Genomic DNA, 19,799 nt, shown 5'->3' on the forward strand with positions numbered 1-19,799 from the left:
TGCTTTAAGCATGTACTGATACCAATTGATGGAACGAACACATGCGCAATGGAAGAAAAACTGACCTAAAGTACTTTAATTAAGTTAATTACAAAGATAAGCATGCAAATAAATCAAGTAAAAGGGGGAAAGAATACAACCTTTGTAGACTTTGAATCTTCTCCAAATTAGCTACAATCTCCTCACGAACGATTTGTAGACCACCACAAAAGACTTCCCGACTATTCTTCGGCCTTGGAACGGGATGGTGGGATCCGATGAGTGGCTAATTTGGAGAGGAAAAAGTTAAGACTTTGAGAGAAAATTGTAATGAGNGGCCTTGGAACGGGATGGTGGGATCCGATGAGTGGCTAATTTGGAGAGGAAAAAGTTAAGACTTTGAGAGAAAATTGTAATGAGGTTATCACATAATCTCATCCAATTCTACTATGGCCAAGAGTTCTTCAAAAACATTAAACACTCACTTTTAAAGACCATTACATGCAAACATGCAACTTTGAGTTTGATGAGAATTTGACACTAAAAAATCCACCAACTCAAAGCGTGATTTAGTGGGACAAGTGTCTTCAAATGAAGACAACACTTAGCCATGCAAAAATTGGCATTTTCTACTCATAAATATTAGATCTTTCCATTAACTTGATCAAAGTTTGACTCCCAAAATCCAAAGTTAACCAATTTGACTTGCAATGAAATTTTGACCAATTTCATTTAACTTCAAAATTAATTCTAATAATCAATTTTAAAATTAAATTAATATTGAATAATTAACTAAATAATTTAATTAATTTAATTTAATATTAAATCCAACAATGATCTCAATGAATATGAATCCCTATTCATAATCTTGATATTTAAATCTTATTTAAATATCTTCTATTTTCTCTCTCTTTATGTTTAATTCACAATTAAACGTTAGGTTAAATATATTGTATATATTTAACGCTTTGCTCTAAAAACCAAATTTGAACACTTCAAATTCATTCATTACACTATTCTAAGGTTTAGTCTGATATGAGCCAGTAGGGGACCTCATGGACCTACAGATCATGGGCTCCAACGATCTGCGACTAACTAGCTAAACTCTTTAACCTAATTAACCATAATTCGTTAACTACCAGGTCACTCTACTAAAGTCCAGTAGTTGCATTCTCCTCACTATAGATATATTATGTCCACTCGATATAACCATGATTAGTAAGTTAACCCTTCACAGGTTGTTCGTAATAACGGCTGGGTTAAAAGTTGTTTTACCCCCGAGATTATATCTTGCTTCTTAAGTCCCACTGATCCTCTAATGAATAATTGGTTTGTGATTCAATCACTAAACCGAGTCCCTCTCGAGCCAATGAGAGGGTGGGGCCCCTTGTTCAAGACCTAGAGTCAACACTTAAAGGAATAACCTCTCTACTATCCTTAAAAATGGGTAGGAGTGAATTCCGTCTTGCACCCTATGTCCCCAACTATCTACCCATTCTTACCCCTGAAATGGGAGGCTTATTGAGTCGACGCTATTGAGTCAAACCTCACCCATACAAATCTAAGGATAATCCCGAATAAATAGGAGTTCATAGTTAGCTCAGGATTAAGGTCAAGTTACCTAGGTCATCGCTTTGAAATAGTCAGTCTTAAATAGTAAACAATGTTATAAAGTAAGAGTGACTTAATTCTTGGTCCGATCTTAGGCAAACTCATTGCATAGGATGCCCCCGCTCCTCATGTCAATACATGAATGAATCAGGATCACTTCGTTTGTAGCACTTTACAACAAATTGTAATAACTACAGAGTAGGTCGCATCCGATAGTGTTACTAGAATAAGGTACCCAACTTTATTCGTATACTATAGACTATTTTGGCTATTTACTGAACTTGATCCACTCTTATGTCTCCACATAAAGTTCATGTATTCATATAATAGCCATGGATATTTAGTTTATTTGATTTTGTGTTTATAAGTGCAATTCACATATTCAACAACAATTTTATTGAATAAACGTCAATAACATCTTTATTGATAATAGAATATGTTTAATATTATAAACTGCGAGTTTTAGGACATAAAACCCAACACAACCTTCCCACTATGTCAAGATATTCTCAACTCTTGACAAAGGTGTGATGGAGCAACAATTGTTGTTGATGGACCAGCTTGATCAACAACTTTTATTGATTTATTTGTAGTTTCTTTGGTCATTTCACTCAATACTATACTTTGAGGTTGATGACTCCTAATATGATCTTCTTCTAATGTAGCATTTGTCGGTACAAATACTTTATCTTCTTGAGGATCATAAAATAGTCCACCTTTTGTTTCTTTAGGATATCCTACACATAGGCATAATTTTGAACGTCGTTCCAACTTTTTAGGGTTTTGCACCAACACATGTGCTGGGCATTCCTAGATTCTAAAGTGATGTAAACTACCTTTATATCCTCTCCATAACTCATATGGTGTGTCTGAAACACTTTTTGAAGGACCCATGTTCAAAATATGTACAACAGTCTATACTACATACCCCCAAAAGGATTTAGGTAACTAAGCATAACTCATCATTAAACGAACAATGTTCAGTAAAATTCGATTTCTTCTTTCTGCAACACCATTTTGTTGTGGTGTTCTAGGTGCTATGAGTTGGGATTGAATTCTATGGTTTACTAGATAATTCTGGAATTATAAATCCATATACTCACCACCTCAATCTGATCGAAGCATTTTGATTCTTTTACCTATTAAGTTTTCAACTTCTGTCTTAAATTCTTTGAACTTTTAAGAGTTTTAGACTTGTGACTTGATAAGTAAATATAGTCATATCTCGAATAAGCATCAACAAAATTGGCGAAATATTCATATCCTCCTCGAGCTTTCACATTCATCGGACTACAAAAGTTTGTAGAGGTTCTTTGGCTCTAAGATCTTTTCTTGTAAAAGATCTTTTGGTCATTTTACCCTCAAGACATGATTCACATGAAGGTAATGAGTTGTCTTCTAACTGATTTAGATGACCGTTTTTTACCAATCTCTCAATCCTGTTGAGATTTATGTGACCAAGTCTGAGGTGCCAAAGATAGGCGTTTGGAGAAATTTTTTGTCTTTTATATTGAGTTTCTGCCGTTTTAAACATCTCTGTATTTTAAATGTCTTTTGCTTCAGTCAGTTTTAATACATACAAGTTATTTTCAAGTCTAACAAATCAAATATGAACACCTCTGGAAGAAATGAACACTTTATTGATTTCAAAAGTTACTTTATATATATTTTCCAGTAGACAAGATACGAAGATTAAGTTTCTTTTCATTTTTGGTACATAACATACATTTTTAAGCAAAATGAAAGAATCTCTTAAATATAACTTGATGTCTCCTATTGCTTCTACTGAAATAACTTCACCTGTTCCTACTTTGAAAGTCATTTCACTATCTGAAAGTTGAGTCCAAGAACTAGTTTCCTGAAGAAAAGTGCAAATATGATTAGTGGCGCCTGAATCTAGTATCTAGGTTAAGTGAGAACTTTCCACTAAATATGTTTCAATGAAAAGTAGATCTAATTTACCTTGTTTTACCTTTTCAGCTCTCTTTTTAACAAGATACTGTAGGCAATTACGTTTCTAGTACTCGTTTTCATTGCAATGGAAACATTTTCCTTTAGGTGTTTTATTCTTTCTATTCTTCTTTTTCCTTTCTTCTTCATCTGGATACTCTTATCCTTTGAAGAAGAAACAAACTTCTTTTTCTCTGAAGGTTTTGTTCCAGAGGAAGATCCCTTCAGAGTTTTCTTTTGTGAAACAACATTGGCTTCACTTTCCTTGTTTTTCATCAAGGATTGGTAAGTTTGTAGTTCATTCAGAAGAGTAGTCAAATTGTAATCAATCTTATTCATTACTATATTAGTATGAAATGTCAGAAAGCTCTTCAAAAGAGATTCCATTATCATAATAATTTGACTTCTTTCATCTATGATAGCGCCATGAGCTTCCGCAATGTTGAAATGGACCATGTCCAAGACATATTCTTTAACATAGGTCCCTTCTTTCATGTGGAAGTTATAGACATATTTAATAGCTTCATGTCGTATCGAGGAAAATGGTTGTCCAAATATCTCTTGCAACGACGCCATGATCTCACGTGCAGTGACCATGGCTTCATGTTTTTTATTGAGCACATCAAATATGCTCGCTAAGATATAGGCTCTGGTCTTTTTGTTAGCTTGAACCCATTTGTCATAGATTTCCCAAACATTTCGGTTAGAGTTTGAACTAGGAAGAGGAGGACATTCCTCCATTAAAACAAACCTCAAATCATCAACGACAAGTATTGTATTTATATTTGACTTCCAGTTTGAGTACCCTTCTCCATTGAATTTATCAGAAGCTAGTAGTTGTATAATCGAGTTTGACATTGCTGAAAATTTAAACAAATTCTATTAGACTTATTGTATTAAACCCAATTTTAGCAAAAGTAATGAAGTACCCATATTTCTTTATTCATTTGTAATGATACTTTAGTGAGTCAGAATATATGCTACCTAGGGGCAGTAAAAAAATTCCTTCACTGAAGCAAGACAATCTTGACCAAATACTATATTCAAAATAACTCTTATTCCTATAGTCATTTAGTTATCGTTTTTGGTCAAGAACTTACCAACACTTAGTAACCTTTATAAGTGTGACCCTCCCTTTTCAGATTTCATAGAACGGTATGAATATGCCCCTAAAAAGGACGACAATGTTCAAGACATAACTATGAAACCCTATTCATTTATGAAGTTTGGGTTGTTCTAAATCTTATGTTACAACCCTCCGAGGAGATCGTCGTGGTTAATGACTAGCTAGTATCACCTAAAAACGATAGCAGGCGCAACATAATAATATCATGGTTCAAATTAATTGAGGAGACCGTAAGATATGTTAACACATTTTCTTCACCCACTTACTATGAACTACTTCCTCCATTCACCTTGTTATTGACCCATGCAAACACTTTCCGAATGGAGTAGTTGTGGTAAAAGCGACATGAGCTGAGCATGGATCTCACGGTGTGAACTCTTAGGAACGTGAGAGCTAAAAACGATATATCGTATATATTGTTTATCTCCCAGTGAAGTGTTCTTAGTGTTTGGGTATTGTTTTACTTAGGTATATTCTGGTTAATGAACATCCTAAGTCTATGTGGTTTTTCCAAACATAACTCTTAGATTTGGATTTAACCTACAATGTCTAGGTGATAAAATCATTTTATTACCTCACACCGCTCACGCAAGCTCATAAAACTAGTTAACAATGCTCAACATTTTGGCCATAATCCCCAGGTAGCAGGTGTTACGTAAACCGTCAACTTAAATACCTCCAGCCTTAGATAAGATTATGGTCCAATTGAGTTTGTAACCGAATTTTATAAGATAACGACCTATTTTGACTATTAAAACAAGTTGTTAACCTAAATGAGCATGTTTCTTATCTTTTTAAATGTCTAATCCAATTTTATAACACAAATATCAGTTGCTCTTCATTTTTTTATTTAATGAGTTGAAATCGTAACTTGGGCTGAAAATTTTCTACAAATGACATAAAAACATAAGTGAAACTCAAAATTTCACTCATTTTGAAATTATTTTACTTTATTCCACTGATCACACTCATGTTTGACTTGTTTTTACATCAAACCACTTATAATGCTATAGAAAAGGAAATTAAACACATCATTTTCCCAAAATAACTTAAACTTATAAGGTTTAATCACTCACTTAAGGGAGAGTTATAGAGTTTAATGCCAAAAAGAGCATAATTAAGTCTGATATATATTTCTTTTATTTGAGGTTCGAGGTTCAAACCCTTGTATCTCACTTGTTGTACTAAAATATTGGCGTTCAAAGAAAAAAAAGAATATTATATAAAGTCAGTCAAATGAAAATTTTCACAGGTAAAAAATAAGTCAAACTATTTACAAAAATATCAAAAAAAAAAAAAACGAATAGACTTATTCATTTCTATCCATAATAAATGTTGATAGACTTCTATCCACTTTTATCATCTAATTAAAATTTTACTATTTCGTGTAAATAGTTTCCATTACTTTTTAATTTTTAAAAATCACGCTTAATCAAATGAATAAGAAATAGGAATTAAAATTACAAAATAAAACTTGAGGGAAAAGGAAAAGGAAAAGGAAAAGGAAGGGAAAAAAAAGAGCAAGAAAAGGCCCAAAAGAGTACTAGATTCTCGCTTAAATTGGAAACACAAAACCACAACGGAAACAGAGAGCGGAGAGACAAAAGCTTCGAGAGAGACACAAATGGAAGCTCCCCAACCTTCAAATTCCCGCAAGTATGGCATCCCTTTCTATGCAGTCGCTTGGCTTCCTTCAACTTCTCTCAAATCCCAGCAGGAACCTCCAGAATCTGAAAATCATTCTGATCAATCCGCTGATGCTGACATTTCCGCCGACGACAACAAATCACTTCCATCCCACCCCGCCACCGCTGATAATTACTACGTAGCCGCCACTGGCGGTGGCGGAGAAGGTCGGAGTGGGATTTCCAATGCCCTCATACTCGCTCACTTCGATTTTGAATCCCGCTCCCTCTCTGACCAGCCTGTAAACTCTCTCTCTCTCTGTTCTTTGGTGATTGTTTCGCGTGTTTGAGTTTTTCTTTTCCGCTAAATGCTTGGCGTTGTTTATCATTTTGAATATGTTATTGAGTGAAGCAGAAATGGGGACGGGTTATGAATTCTTTCGATTGTTGATTCTCTTATTGACTCTTTGCTATATTAGTAGTCTTTAAATTTTCATGATTTCTTTTCACGTATATATAGAAGTTTGAATTGGGTGAAATTTTGAAAATCTAAGGTGTTGGATGCTTACATTGATTTTGCCACCTCAAATCTCCTTATGATTCGGCGGCGTAATTGTCCCTTACTGTCTTGCGGTTTTGGTGGTTGACCCGATGATTTTCCAGTACATTTTGATGTTTTTTTTTGTTTTCTTTAATCCGGGAAATGTGAACTTTATATTAGTGAAATGATGAAGTGTTGCAAAATATGAAGATAAGCTTCCCAGTGTTTCCCGAGAAGACGCCAAAGATACTCTCCAATTTGAAATTGGCCTTAGAGTACATCAAGCAGAAGTAACAGAACAAATAAGATCTTTGTTACATTTTATGATTTAACAAAAGCCTATACATCCTTGATCCTATTGAAAACTCTATTCCTCTCTAACATACGTTCCTATGAAGTACAAAGGAAGCATTAAAAGTATCTTGAATTTATATCCTAAAGGATGATCAAGGATCAATTGGGAGGTGTATGTTCAATTCACTATAGGAAACACCATGTGACTATTGAAATTGCTCAAGAGATCATACGACGTTACTTGAATAGGATATGTTCTATAGGTTGTACAATTGTGTTCTTGAGTTCTAAAGATTATACCAACATCATTTCTTTGCTAATATATAATTTATTTGACTTGGAGTGTAAACATCTACTATTCTATTTTCCCACTAAAGTACTTTATTTCATTGTTGATTTGCCTGTGGTTTGGTTGCTTATTTTCTATGCTTTTAGTATCTTTGTAATTTGAGCATTAATCTATGTTCAATAGTTCAATGAAAAATTCTGTTTTCGTCTCAGAGAATATAGAAGAAAATATAGAATAAAATATATTATTGCTAGAAATTGTGCTTTATTTATGGGCCCTTTATTTTAAATGTACATTTTGTTATAGGTTTTCATTTATTAAATTGTTATTTCTGACCTGCCAGTGTCATTTTGCCTGTGTGAAAATCTTTGCAACTTCAAACTTTTTCCCTCTATCTTGAAGCTGACGTTAACAATCTTCCAACAAGATAAAGCGGACAAGTCATTCAGGCGAACGATTTTCACTAAGAACACATTCAATAATCTGCTTTCTCTATCACTTGCTGATACCTTTCATAGAGAGAATAACATGCAAAAATACCTAATCAACAATGCTATATGCTTTCTCAAGATCTAAATTAAAGACAATTCCTTTGTGTTTTCCTTCTATTCTTCAACTCATGCATACCTTCTTTTGCAAATGAATGGAATAGACAATATGCTTATTGGCTATTACCATCAAATCCAGCATGCTTAGCTAAAATCATGGAGGTTTTGGATTAGTGTCATCAGGGCTATTACTTCCAAGGATCGGTTTTATTTAACTTGGTAGAAACAGTTTGATTTAGTGAAGATTAAATCTTCTCATTGGTGTTCTCCATCTCCTTTATTTGCAAATTACTCTTTTAGTGATATTTGTATGAATTTTCCTTGTTATTTAGTGGGAGGGTCTCTCTTTTCCCATGTTCTTAGGTTATTTCTCTTTTCTTTTTTTTTATTTTTAATTTGTCAGGGTTCTTATAATAAAAGTGATATTTGTACGAACGGGGGATGGGGGCTTTCATTTCCCTTCGTTAGTTTGTTTGTTATTTTCACTCTCAATGGTAGCTCATATGCATGAACATTTTTTAAGTATATTTTTTGCTATTCTGTAAATCTCTTGTTATCATTTTGCTTTTTTTCCCTTAAAAGTATTCTTTTATATCAACAAAAGTTTCGGGCTAAAAAAATGCTCTCCCCTCTCTCCTCCTTTTTTCCCTTCCCCCGCCTCCCCCCTTTCGACCACCCCACTGGAGCTCACCATGCCCTCCCTAGCCTTCCTTCCCTCTGACCGCCTCTCCTACCCCTCTCCCTCTGCCCCCCTTCCGGCTCTTTCACTTCCCCCGATCTCCTTTCTTGCCCTGTTTCTTGCCCTGTTTCTAGCCCTGTCTTTTAACCCTTGCTGCTTCGAGTAAAAGTGAGCATTTTGTGTAAAGACCTTTCGACTCCTTGATAGGAGTGCTTTCCGGTCATGGAGATTAAAAACTGCAACATATTCGGTCATTTCTTTTGTATGTGGCAAGAGGGTCCAGGATTCATAGTGGAAGATTTGAAAAAAGGACAGTCCTTGTTCCTCTCTTTAGCAGCAGCCAATTGGCTAAAAGAAAGCTTCAGAAGAATTTTGTTTGCCTCAACGGTTGAGTTCTTTTTGTTAAAAGAAAGAGTAGATGAGAGTTTCATACGTCTAGCCAAATTCAGAGTCAAAGACAATTGGTTTGTAGAATGTGCAGTGTGGCCTACCACAAGGGGAAGAAAGAATATTCATGTTCCTTATGGGGTTGGATGTTCAGGCTGGCTAGAGTTCAAGGAAATGATTGATGCCAGCATCCATATCTTCAAAGATAATTCAGCTCAGCAAGCTCCTCAAGTGAAGAGTTTCTCAGAAGCAGTGAAAGGTAGGTTCTATCAACCATATCTAAAGCCTTCAAAGTTTAAGTCTATTGCATTTCAAAAATCCTGTAGTCAAGGTCAATTAAATCAAGGAAAGGGTTCTTATTGGATTCAAAAAGATCATGAAGTTCTCAAAGAAGATTTCAATAGTTTATGGCTCATCTCAAGGCTTTTAGTCTTCAATGATTGGAAGGATATCTCGAAGGTATTGAGTGAGGCCTTTAAAACCAGTGTCACTATCAATCCTCTGTTTGCAGATAAAGCTTTAATCAAAGTCAACAATGGTGATTTGGCCACTTTGATATCAAATCCAGGCAAATGACAGTTGTTTGGTTCTTTTCACTTGCTATTCGAAAAGCGGAATCCCAAAATGCATGGAAGAGCCTCTGTGATGAAAGGTTTTGGTGATTGGATTTCAATCAAGAATCTTCCACTAGATTTTTGGGGAAGAAAGACCTTTGAAGCCATAGGTGCTTACTTTGGGGGTTTGGAATCAATTGCCTCAGAAACTCTTAACCTAACTAATTGTTTGGAAGCCAAAATTCAAGTTAGAAGAAACCTATGTGGATTTATGCCTGCCACAATCGAAATAAAGGATGTAATTCGTGGGAATTTTTTTCTAAATTTTGGAGATGTCGAATGTTTAGAAGTTCCTTCTAAGGCACGGGGGAATTTATTATTTAAGGACTTCTCTAATCCTATTGACCTTGTTAGGTTAAATGATGTAATTAAAGATGAAGGAGTTAATTTCAAATTGGATATTTCGGAATGGAATTTCCTTGTCTCTTCACATTCCAAACCCACCTTTTCAAGGAACCCGAATCCGGTCCAAGAACCCCGGCAAAGAGCTGAAATTTACACAGAGGAAGTCGAAAAGTCTCATTCTCCCCTTGCAAGGAGTTTATTTACAAAGAATCCAACCACCCCTGCCTCCTTTACTGTTGAGGAAGTTGTCTAGCCCCCTACAAGTGAAGAGTTTAGTGTGAAAGAAGTCGAAGAGTCACTGCACTTTAATGAAAAAGTTGAAAAGGTGCCTAGAGCCTTTAAGAAGAGAGAAAAGGGTGCCTTTAATGGGGTATCCAGCCCCTTGGCTAAGGAATCTGAACAGTCACCTATTCAAAAAAATGAAAAGTCAATGGGAATTAAAGTTAATTTTATTTCGAAGCAATCAATAGTGATTTTCTCAAGCAACAAATTTACCCCTTCGTCTTCCAAGACTGCTGCTCTGCTCCCCTGTTCCAGTCCGGATAAGTCTCCCTCCTCTGTTTTCACTAAAAATCCAGCTCCTCTGCTTCAGCCGGCCTTCGAGCTAGCCTCAAAAGTCTCTGCCCCCTCCTCGGCACTCCTCCTCCCTCCCTGTAGTAAACAAGCGCCAAAGGCAAGCAAAACAAGGGCTAAACGTCAGCACAAATTCAAGCATCCCCCTACCTTTTTAAATCATTCCCTAATCATTTCATCAGAAGAAAGTTAGCCAAGGACTCATCCAAGAAACCAAGCTTTAAAGCCAAATCAGTGGCAATTCACAACCCGGATTTATTAGAAGCCCAATGCACCCAAATTCAAGGACAACCTCAATGCTCCAGGTCGGGCTCCCCTTCTCCTCTCCCTACTCTCTTTGAACACTCTGTTTTTTCATTACCTAATACAGAGCATACATTCTTGAGAGGTTCCACAACCCATCCGGGGGAGTTCCCAGCAGATAAAGGGGAGGTCCTTATTGATTCTCCTTTCAGTATGAGTAGTGAAGAAGAGGTTTGGGCAAGATCAGTTGGTTTTTTACAAGAAAAAAGTAAAGAGGACCCTATAGTTCAAGATTTGAACCCCTGTTTTAGATAGAGGATGACACTTTTTCAGAGGCTGTTGGTTCAATTTTTTCCAGCCATTCCTTGTGATCTTCCAGCTCATTTAACCTTAATTGTCAAGGATTGTCATCTCATCCTTGATTAATGTTTAAAAGTTGAGGCTACAATCCTTCCTTTAAATCTGAATCATGAGAATTGTGTCGTGGAATACTAGAGGCCTGAAAGATGTTAATACAAGGTTAGCTCTCAAGCGTTTTCTAAAGAAAATTAATCCTACAGTAGTTCTAATTCAAGAGTCAAAAAAAGATAGCTTTGAAGGGAGTTTCATCAAAAGCTTGTGGAGTTCTAAAGATATAGGCTGGGAATTTGTGGAATCTTATGGTTATTCAGGTGGATTATTGACTCTATGGGATAAGAATTTGATCTCGGTTGTTGAAACTTTGAAGGGGGGTATTCGTTATCAGTAAAATGCATCACTGCTTGCAATAAGACTTGCTGGATCACTAATGTCTATGGACCAAATGATTACAAAGAGAGAAAATTCATGTGGCCAGAACTTTTATCTCTTTCTTTTTATTGTGTAGAAGCATGGTGTATCGGGGGAGATTTTAATATCACAAGATGGGCACATGAAAGATATTCGTTGGGCAAAAGCACTAAAGGAATGAGGAAGTTTAACAACTTTATAGACCAAGCCAATCTTTTGGAGATACGGTTGGGAAATGGCAGCTTCACTTGGTCTAGGGAAGGTGTTTCAGCTTCAAGATCTCTTTTAGATCGATTTTTCATCACCAAAACGTGGGACGAGTTGTTTGAGAACTCTAGAGCCAATAGACAAGTAAGATCCTTCTCGGATCACTTTCCAATTTTGCTAGAAGCGGGGTCGTTCAGCTGGGGTCCTTCGCCTTTTAGAGTTTGTAACAGCTGGTTGTTTAATAAAGAGTGCATCAAAATCATCGAATCAGCTTGGTCTAGTAGAAACATTCAAGGGTGGGTTGGTTTTGTCCTTAATCAGACATTGAAATGTGTAAAGGCAGCAGTAAAGGATTGGTACTCTAAATTTCAGGAGGATCAAAGAAGCAAAGAAGAGGGGCTGTTAAAAGAAATTGAAAAACGGGATGCTCTTGCTGATTGCTCTATCCTTGATAATAGTGAATTGGCACTTAGATCCACTTTAAAGTCAGATTTAATGTCTCTTTACAGATTGGAGGAAATTAATTTAATTCAAAAAAGTAAGTTGAATTAGTTGAAGTTGGGAGATGAGAACACAAGCTTTTTCCATAAGTATTTAGTTGCAAAGAAGAGAAGAAATTTCATTGCTGAATTAATAGATGATCAAGGGGTGCCAACAACTTCTTTTCAAGAGATTGAACATCTAATCCTGAATTTTTACAGCAACATCTTCCTGAAGTCTCCGGGTTTAAGGCATCTTCCATTGAACCTTGATTGGTCTTGTATCAATGCTACTCAAAACATAAGCTTACAAGCCAAGTTCTCTCTTGAAGAAATCAAGGCTGCTGTAAGGAAACTAGGAAAATGTAAAGCACCAGGACCCGATGGTTTCACTCTGAAATTTTGGCACTTGATCAAGGATAATCTGCATTCCACCTTTGAAGATTTTTATAAGAATGGTAAGCTAAATGCGTGCATAAAGGAAAACTTCATTTGTCTTATTCAAAAGAAGAAAATAGCAGTCAAAGTAAGTGATTTCAGGCCAATTAGCTTAACTACAGTGATATATAAGGTTGTTGCAAAGGTGCTGGCTGAAAGATTAAAATTAGTAATCCCTAGCATTATAGCCTCTTCCCAAAGTGCCTTTATTGAAGTAAGGCAAAATGACGTTGTAGAAGAGTATAGAGTGAAAAAGAAGAAAGGATGGATCCTCAAACTTGATTTGGAGAAGGCCTTTGACAGTGTGGATTGGGATTTCCTAGAAAGGTGTTGAGAAGCAAAAACTTTGATAAAAAATGGATTGACTGGATTCTGGGCTGTGTTAAAAATCCAATGTTTTCTGTGTTCATCAACGGAAAACCAAGGGGAAGAGTGGCTGCCACTAGAGGCATTAGGCAAGGTGATCCCCTCTAACCTTTCCTTTTCCTTCTAGTAAGTGAAGTTTTAAGTGCTTTGGTGATTAAGATCATTCAAGCTGGTCTATATGAAGGTTTTGTGGTTGGCAAAGATAAAATCCAGATCTCCATCCTTCAATTTGCAGATGATACGCTCTTGTTTTGTAAGTATGACAGCAGCATGCTTGCAAAACTAAAGCAAACGGTGGAGTTTTTTGAATGGTGCTCAGGGCTGAAGGTAAACTGGGATAAATCAGCCCTTTACGGCGTAAATGTGGATGAAAAAGAGTTGCTTTCAATGACTGCTGCATTAAATTGTAAGGCCGATCAGCTTCCAATCCTCTATCTTAGGCTGCCTCTAGGAGGGTGCCTGAAGAAGCTGTCTTTTTGGCAACCAGTTTTGGACAACTCCCAAGCCAAATTGGATAAATGGAAGCGTTTCAATCTTTCTAGAGGAGGCAGAGTCACATTATGCAAGTCAGTTCTATCCAACCTCCTAACACACTTCATGTCCATTTTTATATTGCCAGAAGGAGTTGCTTCGAAATGGGAGAGAATCACAAGAAATTTCTTTTGGGAAGGGCAAAATGGCACCAAGCTAAATCATTTGGTGAAGTGGGCTATGGTTCAAAAACCATTGACAGATGGAGGCCTCGGCCTTGGTGGATTCAAATTTATTAACCAAGCCCTACTTGCTAAATGGGGCTGGAGGTTCTTCAAAGAAGAAGGCTCATTTTGGGGGCAAGTTATCAGAAGCATCCATGACATAGATTCTTTCAATTGGCACACTGCAGGTAAAGGGGGTAGAAGTCTGAGAAGCCCTTGGATTAGTATTTCTAAATCTTGGCTAGAAGTTGAATTGTTGGCCACTCTTAAGATTGGAAATGGTAGAAGAATTGCTTTTTGGCTGGACTCTTGGGTGGGAGCAACTCCTTTCCGTTCCTTATTCCCAAATCTCTTTCGAATATCTTTGTTACCAAACGGTTCGATTGCTGACCATTAGGACACTAGTTTGGCAGCTTGGTCAATCACCTTTTGCCGATTGCTTAAAGATGATGAAATCACCTCCTTTCAAGATTTGCTTGGGGTCATTGCAACAAGGAAAGTTTCGGAATTTGTTGATAGCAAGGTATGGTCTATCTCAGCCTCGGGACTCTTTACGGTCAACTCACTTAGAACACACCTTTCCCACTCCTCCCCAATGGATAAATCTCTATTCTCGGCCCTATGGAAGACTTGTAGCCCAAGAAGAATTAACATTCTTGTCTGGATAATGCTTAGTGGGTAGTTGAATGTAGCCTCGGTGTTGCAAAGTAAGATGGCCGCCAACAATATCTCTCCTTCAATATGCCCTTTGTGTCTAAATTGGTCAGAAGACTCCCTCCACCTTTTCTTTCATTGTTCCTATTCAGCTTGGTGTTGGAATAAGTTACTGTCCTTCTTCAACATCTCATGGGTTATGTGTAATGACTTTAAGGGCAACTTGCAGCAGCTGTTAGTTGGTATAAACCTTCACAAACCCAGCAATTTCTGGCTGATCTTTGGTTTGAAAGAAATCAGAGGGTGTTCCATGATAAGGTGCTTGGATGTCAAGATCGGTTCGAATCAGCCCGTCGGTTAGCTTCTTCTTGGTGTATCCTCTCCAAGCATTTTAATGCATACAGTTTATCAGAATTTAATCTCAATTGGAGGGTGTTTGCCTCCCTCCCAAGTGACAGGATTTAGTCTCTTCAGCATCCAGTGGTTTTCTTAGTTTTTTCAGAATGTTTATTTAATTATTAGCCCCGTTGTTTGTCCTTTTGGGAATGTAAAGAAGCTATGCTTCTGCTTTAAGCTAGTCTTAGATAATTATTGGTTATGATGAGGGCGCTAAGGGGGTGTCAACCTAGTTGAGATGCCCGGGTGCGCTAGCTGATCCGTTTTGGTTTTCGGTTGTTATTTAGCTCATTGTATAATCCTCTTGTACTTTGGGCTTTTGTTCGATATTCTCTTAAATTAATGAATTGTTTCCGTTTCAAAAAAATGTATTCTTTTATACTTTTTTATGTGCACTAATTAGTAATCTATCCTTCCAGGTTGCAAAATATGGAACTGGTTCTGATTTGCCTTACAGAATGGCTGTCCATCCAGCTGGAGATGGAATTATTTGTTCTTTGCCAAAAAGTTGCAGGTCCAGCCATTTCCTTTGTTTAACTTCACAGCAATCAATATGAACCGAACATAAGGATCATAGTTCTTTCTTGGATGAACTTTTGGGCAGTCTAAGTCTCAATATACTAATAACTGTTTTAGGCAGGCAGACATATTTATAGATATTTTTTAAATTTATAAGAAACGGATCTTTATATTCATCAAAAGGGCCAACGAAACATCCTACAGGGGCACGGAGTTGAGGAAACCCACTCACAAAACTGTTCGATATGTTATGACAAAAACTAAGAATGTTTCAAAAATTTGATATGTTATATCCATATTTGTCACGTTAAGGTCCTCCAATAGGTGCCATTTTCTGAAGGATGAAAATATGACAGGTTAAGTTGTCAATTAAGAAATAAGATTGGATTATAGTTCTTTCAGTCTTGAAATAAATCTTCCTGTTCATTCGTCTGTTCTCATTTTATAAATGAAAAGTATCTTTTTTTTTTCCTTCCAAAAAAGAAAAGAGTATTTAACTGTACGGTAGAGTCGTATCCTGTGGTTAATTTGATTGAGTCATCACCTGCTTTGGGGTTGTCAATTTGCAAGGTCTGTGTGGATATGCTTCTTGCAAGAGTTTGATATTCAGATTGCCAGCTAGAGGGACATCCGTGCGGATATGCTCCTCCATCCATCCGTCTTTTAGAAAGAAGGGCCCGTTTTTGTGGTTTGCGACAGTGTTGTGGGATATAGGGTGAGAGAAACAAGAGAGTGTTAAGAAGTTTGGAGGACCCTAGTGAAGTTTGGTTCTTAGTGAGGTTTCATGTTTCGCTTTGGGCTTCGGTTTCAAAACTTTCTTGTAATTATTATCTAGGTAATATATTACTTAGTTGGAAACCCTTTCTGTAGAAGGTTTGTATTTTTTATGTCTTTGTATTCTTTCATTCTTTCTCAATGAAAGTTGTTTCTATTTTTTTATTTTTTATTTTTTTAAATTGAGTCATCTATTATACCATGGTGTAACTTGAGAGGTGTTGATTTGTAATTAATATTCTGCTCTCTATTCAGCCTATTTAAAGTGGATACCAAGAAAGATGCTAGAGATGAGAAACTTGGACTAAAGCTCTCTCAGGAGGTGCTCAGCCAGTTAGAAGATGTTGGACAGCAGTTAGCGTTGACATTTAACAATGGGGGCTCTTTGCTTGCCACGGGTGGTGAGGTAGGAATTTTGAAGATTTGATTGCTCATTATTTTTTTTTTGGGGAAAGGAAAACAACTTTCTACACACACATAATTCAATATGAGATGGGTGAAGGCAAGATATTCTCCCAGACAAATAAAAGGAGCTTACAAATTGAATCATTACAAACTAGAATGTTAATAGCCAGTGCATTTCTCGACGTGCTCGCTGTTTGCAACTCTACACTTTCTTTATAATGTCATTTTCTCTCCAATTAATATTGATTTCCACTTATTAAACTTTCTATAAATTTCCAAGCCCACAAGTGATGGAGTGTTAAAATATTAATGTAATTAGAATTAATCTTTTGGGTTGAACAATAATTAAACACATTGTTTGTATATATTAAAATGCTGTATGATGTTTGATTATTATCGAGAAGTAGCTTGCATTATTATTTTCTGATTTGAATGCAGTACAGGATGGCAATTTAAGGGTCTTAAAGTGGCCTAGCTTGGACATCGTTCTCAATGAGCCCAGTGCCCATTCTACTGTGAAGGACTTGGATTTCAGGTCTGCAATGTTATAATTTATTTTTCTTGATAGCTTCTGCATTTGTTAGATAACATGATACGTGTATGTTGCTTGTTTATCCAAACTCCGTTGTGTAATGAAGTTATAGTGATAGCCGTCATTTTATTTTTTGCAGTCTTGATGACAAGTATCTTGTCTCCTTAGGTGGCCCTTGTAGAGTGTGGGATGTGACTACATCAACTTTAGTAACTTCTCTTCCAAAAGAAAACGTGAGCAAGTAGCTGTTTTATTATTTGAAGGTGTAATGATTTTAGTTGTATAATAGGCACTTGCATCTATGTTTGTAGAAGCTCTTTATACGTATATATATATAAAACAGAAAACTTCATTCAAGGCTGGAGCCATAAAAAACGTCCTAGAGGACAAAGGGATAAGTCATCCCTTGTCTAGAAGGAATGTTTGAAAAAGCTCTTTATATGCCCTTCGATACTTGGACCCGTGTGGTGTCATTGACCCACTGACATTTACTAAGTTTTTCATCTTTTTGATAGATTGTGTTTGGGGTGGGGTGGAGTGGCTGGGAGGGATTCTTTTTGGTCTTTTTCGGGCTTTCTTGTTGTTTGATCGCGTTGGGTTCTTTTGGACGCTTCCCTCTACTTTTTTCCTTTCACCTAGTTTTCTCTTATTTATTCATTCATTTATTTAAAAAAGCAAAATCTCCAGCTTTAAATTGAGTATTTCCTTGGGACGAATAAGATTTTGACCTTGACCAAGATCCTTCATAATGACTGAATGCATGGTAGAAGTGACAATTCTTTTTATGAATTACTCGTCTTGACCATGGCATCTGGTTACCCCAGTAATTCATGAGAGATAGAAGCATGGCCCACTTCTTATTTTTTTCCCTTTTTTTTACAAGTTACACCAAGAAACTTGTTATATATGTTTTCTTTCACTCATTGTTGAAAACATTACCACCATTCCATCCTGATGTCATCTCATCCCCTGACACCATGGCAATGTTTACAATTCATATTTCTATTTCTTCTTATTTAAAAACATGATTTGGTGCACATCTGATGTAGGGACATTCAGGGTATTTTGTGCATTTCTTGTAAAAAGGGTATTTTGGATATTTCTTGTAAAATGATAGATTGTATTCTCTTTTTAAATTCAGTTTTAATTTTAGAATAGGTGTGACAAAACTCTTCTCCTTTGGGTCTATTTAAAGGAGGTTAGGTTAGTTAGTTAATTAGGTGTGTACAAGCCCTTTCCCTTTGGGCCTATTTAAAGGGAACTTATCACTCATTTTAATCAATGAATAAAAACTTCAGCACCAAAATTCTTCCAAGATTTCTCCAAGACTCTTTAGTCTTCAACATTTGGTATCAGAGTGACCTCGTGAAGGGACCTCATGACGAGTAAAGGGCTCGGTAAACTCCTCACTCTTTTCCCCCTTTCTTCTAATGATGCGGAAGTATCTTTTTCCACTTCTCCTCAAACCACCAACCGAAGATTAGGCAATCTAGAAACTACCGTCAATGGCATCATGGATCATATGAGTGCTATGCAAAGTTCTATGGTGGGTTTGCAACAAGCAATTGAAAAGTTGACTTTGGACGTGGGAAGAGTGGTTGAAATCAACCAAGAACTCATCAAGAAGCACTAGCTGAACTCCAAGCTGGTGGAAACAATCAAGATCAGCTGCAATAAGTTCAACAAAGGCCTGAAAACCAGCATCAATTACTTCAAAGAAACCAAGATTTTCCTAGGAGCTCCAAGAATTCAAGAACCAACAAGAATGCATCAAAGATTTGAAGATAGAGAGTGGCTGCCAAATCCTGTTCATAATCATCATCTGCCGGTTTACCCAGCTTCTAGACCCGTGCCACCAAATTTGTTGGGGCTGGATTCTGATTCATCCGAGGATGAAGACTCGGCTAGTCCCCAACCACATTGCCAAGCAAGAATGATGCATCCACCTCATGGCAATAACCCACTTTTTCAACAACAAATTCCTTTTGCACAAGCATAGGGGTATGGAAATCAAGATTATTATCAAGATTGGCATGGACAACCAAATTAGAGTCAAGAAAATGACTTTAAAATGAAGATCGACATACCCACATATAATGGCAAGATGAATATTGAAATCTTTTTGGATTATGTGAAAAGCATGGAAAATTTCTTTGATTATATGGGAACCCCGGAACACAAGAAGATAAAACTTGTTTCTTTGAAACTTAAAAGTGGTGCATCGACGTGATGGGATCAAATTCAAGGCAATCGACGTTTGTATGGTAAAAGACCTATCACTAGTTGGCCAAAAATGTTGAAATTAATGATAAAAAAGGTTCTTGCCGGCTAATCATGAGAGACTCCTTTACAACCAATTTCACCATTGCAAGCAAGGAACTCGTACAATTGAAGACTATACGGAAGAATTTCATCGCCTAAGTGCTAGGAACAATTTGACTGAAAGTGATAGCCAACAAGTAGCTTGATTTGTCAATGGCTTGAGACAAGACATAAAGGAAAATTTACATTTACAGCCCCTATCTTTTTTGGCAGAAGCGGTATCCGTGGCATCTACAATCAAGGAAGATGAAGCATTAAAACAGAAACGATGGGCTGGCCGAAGAAGCAATTGGGATAGAAATTCAACAACCACCAAAAAATCCATGGCAGAAATTTTAAAAGGGCAGTCCAGTGAAGTACCTACTAAAAACAAGGGGAAAGAAGTTGAATCTAAGGGAAGTCCTACTTTTTCTTCTAGAAATAAAATAATCCTTATAATA

At 36.6% G+C, this 19,799-nt stretch overlaps 1 protein-coding gene across 1 annotated transcript in view; it reads left to right on the forward strand.

Moving 5' to 3' along the window:
* Window positions 1-6,207: 6,207 nt before the first annotated feature.
* LOC120081383 (SEC12-like protein 2) overlaps window positions 6,208-19,799 on the forward strand; it is a 29,188-nt gene continuing 15,596 nt past the window's right edge. The window contains exons 1-5 of the mRNA XM_039036212.1: window positions 6,208-6,593; window positions 15,227-15,321; window positions 16,356-16,506; window positions 16,949-17,040; window positions 17,177-17,270. Coding sequence (XP_038892140.1) covers window positions 6,291-6,593; window positions 15,227-15,321; window positions 16,356-16,506; window positions 16,949-17,040; window positions 17,177-17,270 — 735 coding nt within the window. The 5' untranslated portion in view covers window positions 6,208-6,290. The remainder of the gene's footprint in view (window positions 6,594-15,226; window positions 15,322-16,355; window positions 16,507-16,948; window positions 17,041-17,176; window positions 17,271-19,799) is intronic.

Source organism: Benincasa hispida, chromosome 7, assembly GCF_009727055.1.
Source record: "Benincasa hispida cultivar B227 chromosome 7, ASM972705v1, whole genome shotgun sequence".
NCBI lineage: Eukaryota > Viridiplantae > Streptophyta > Magnoliopsida > Cucurbitales > Cucurbitaceae > Benincasa > Benincasa hispida.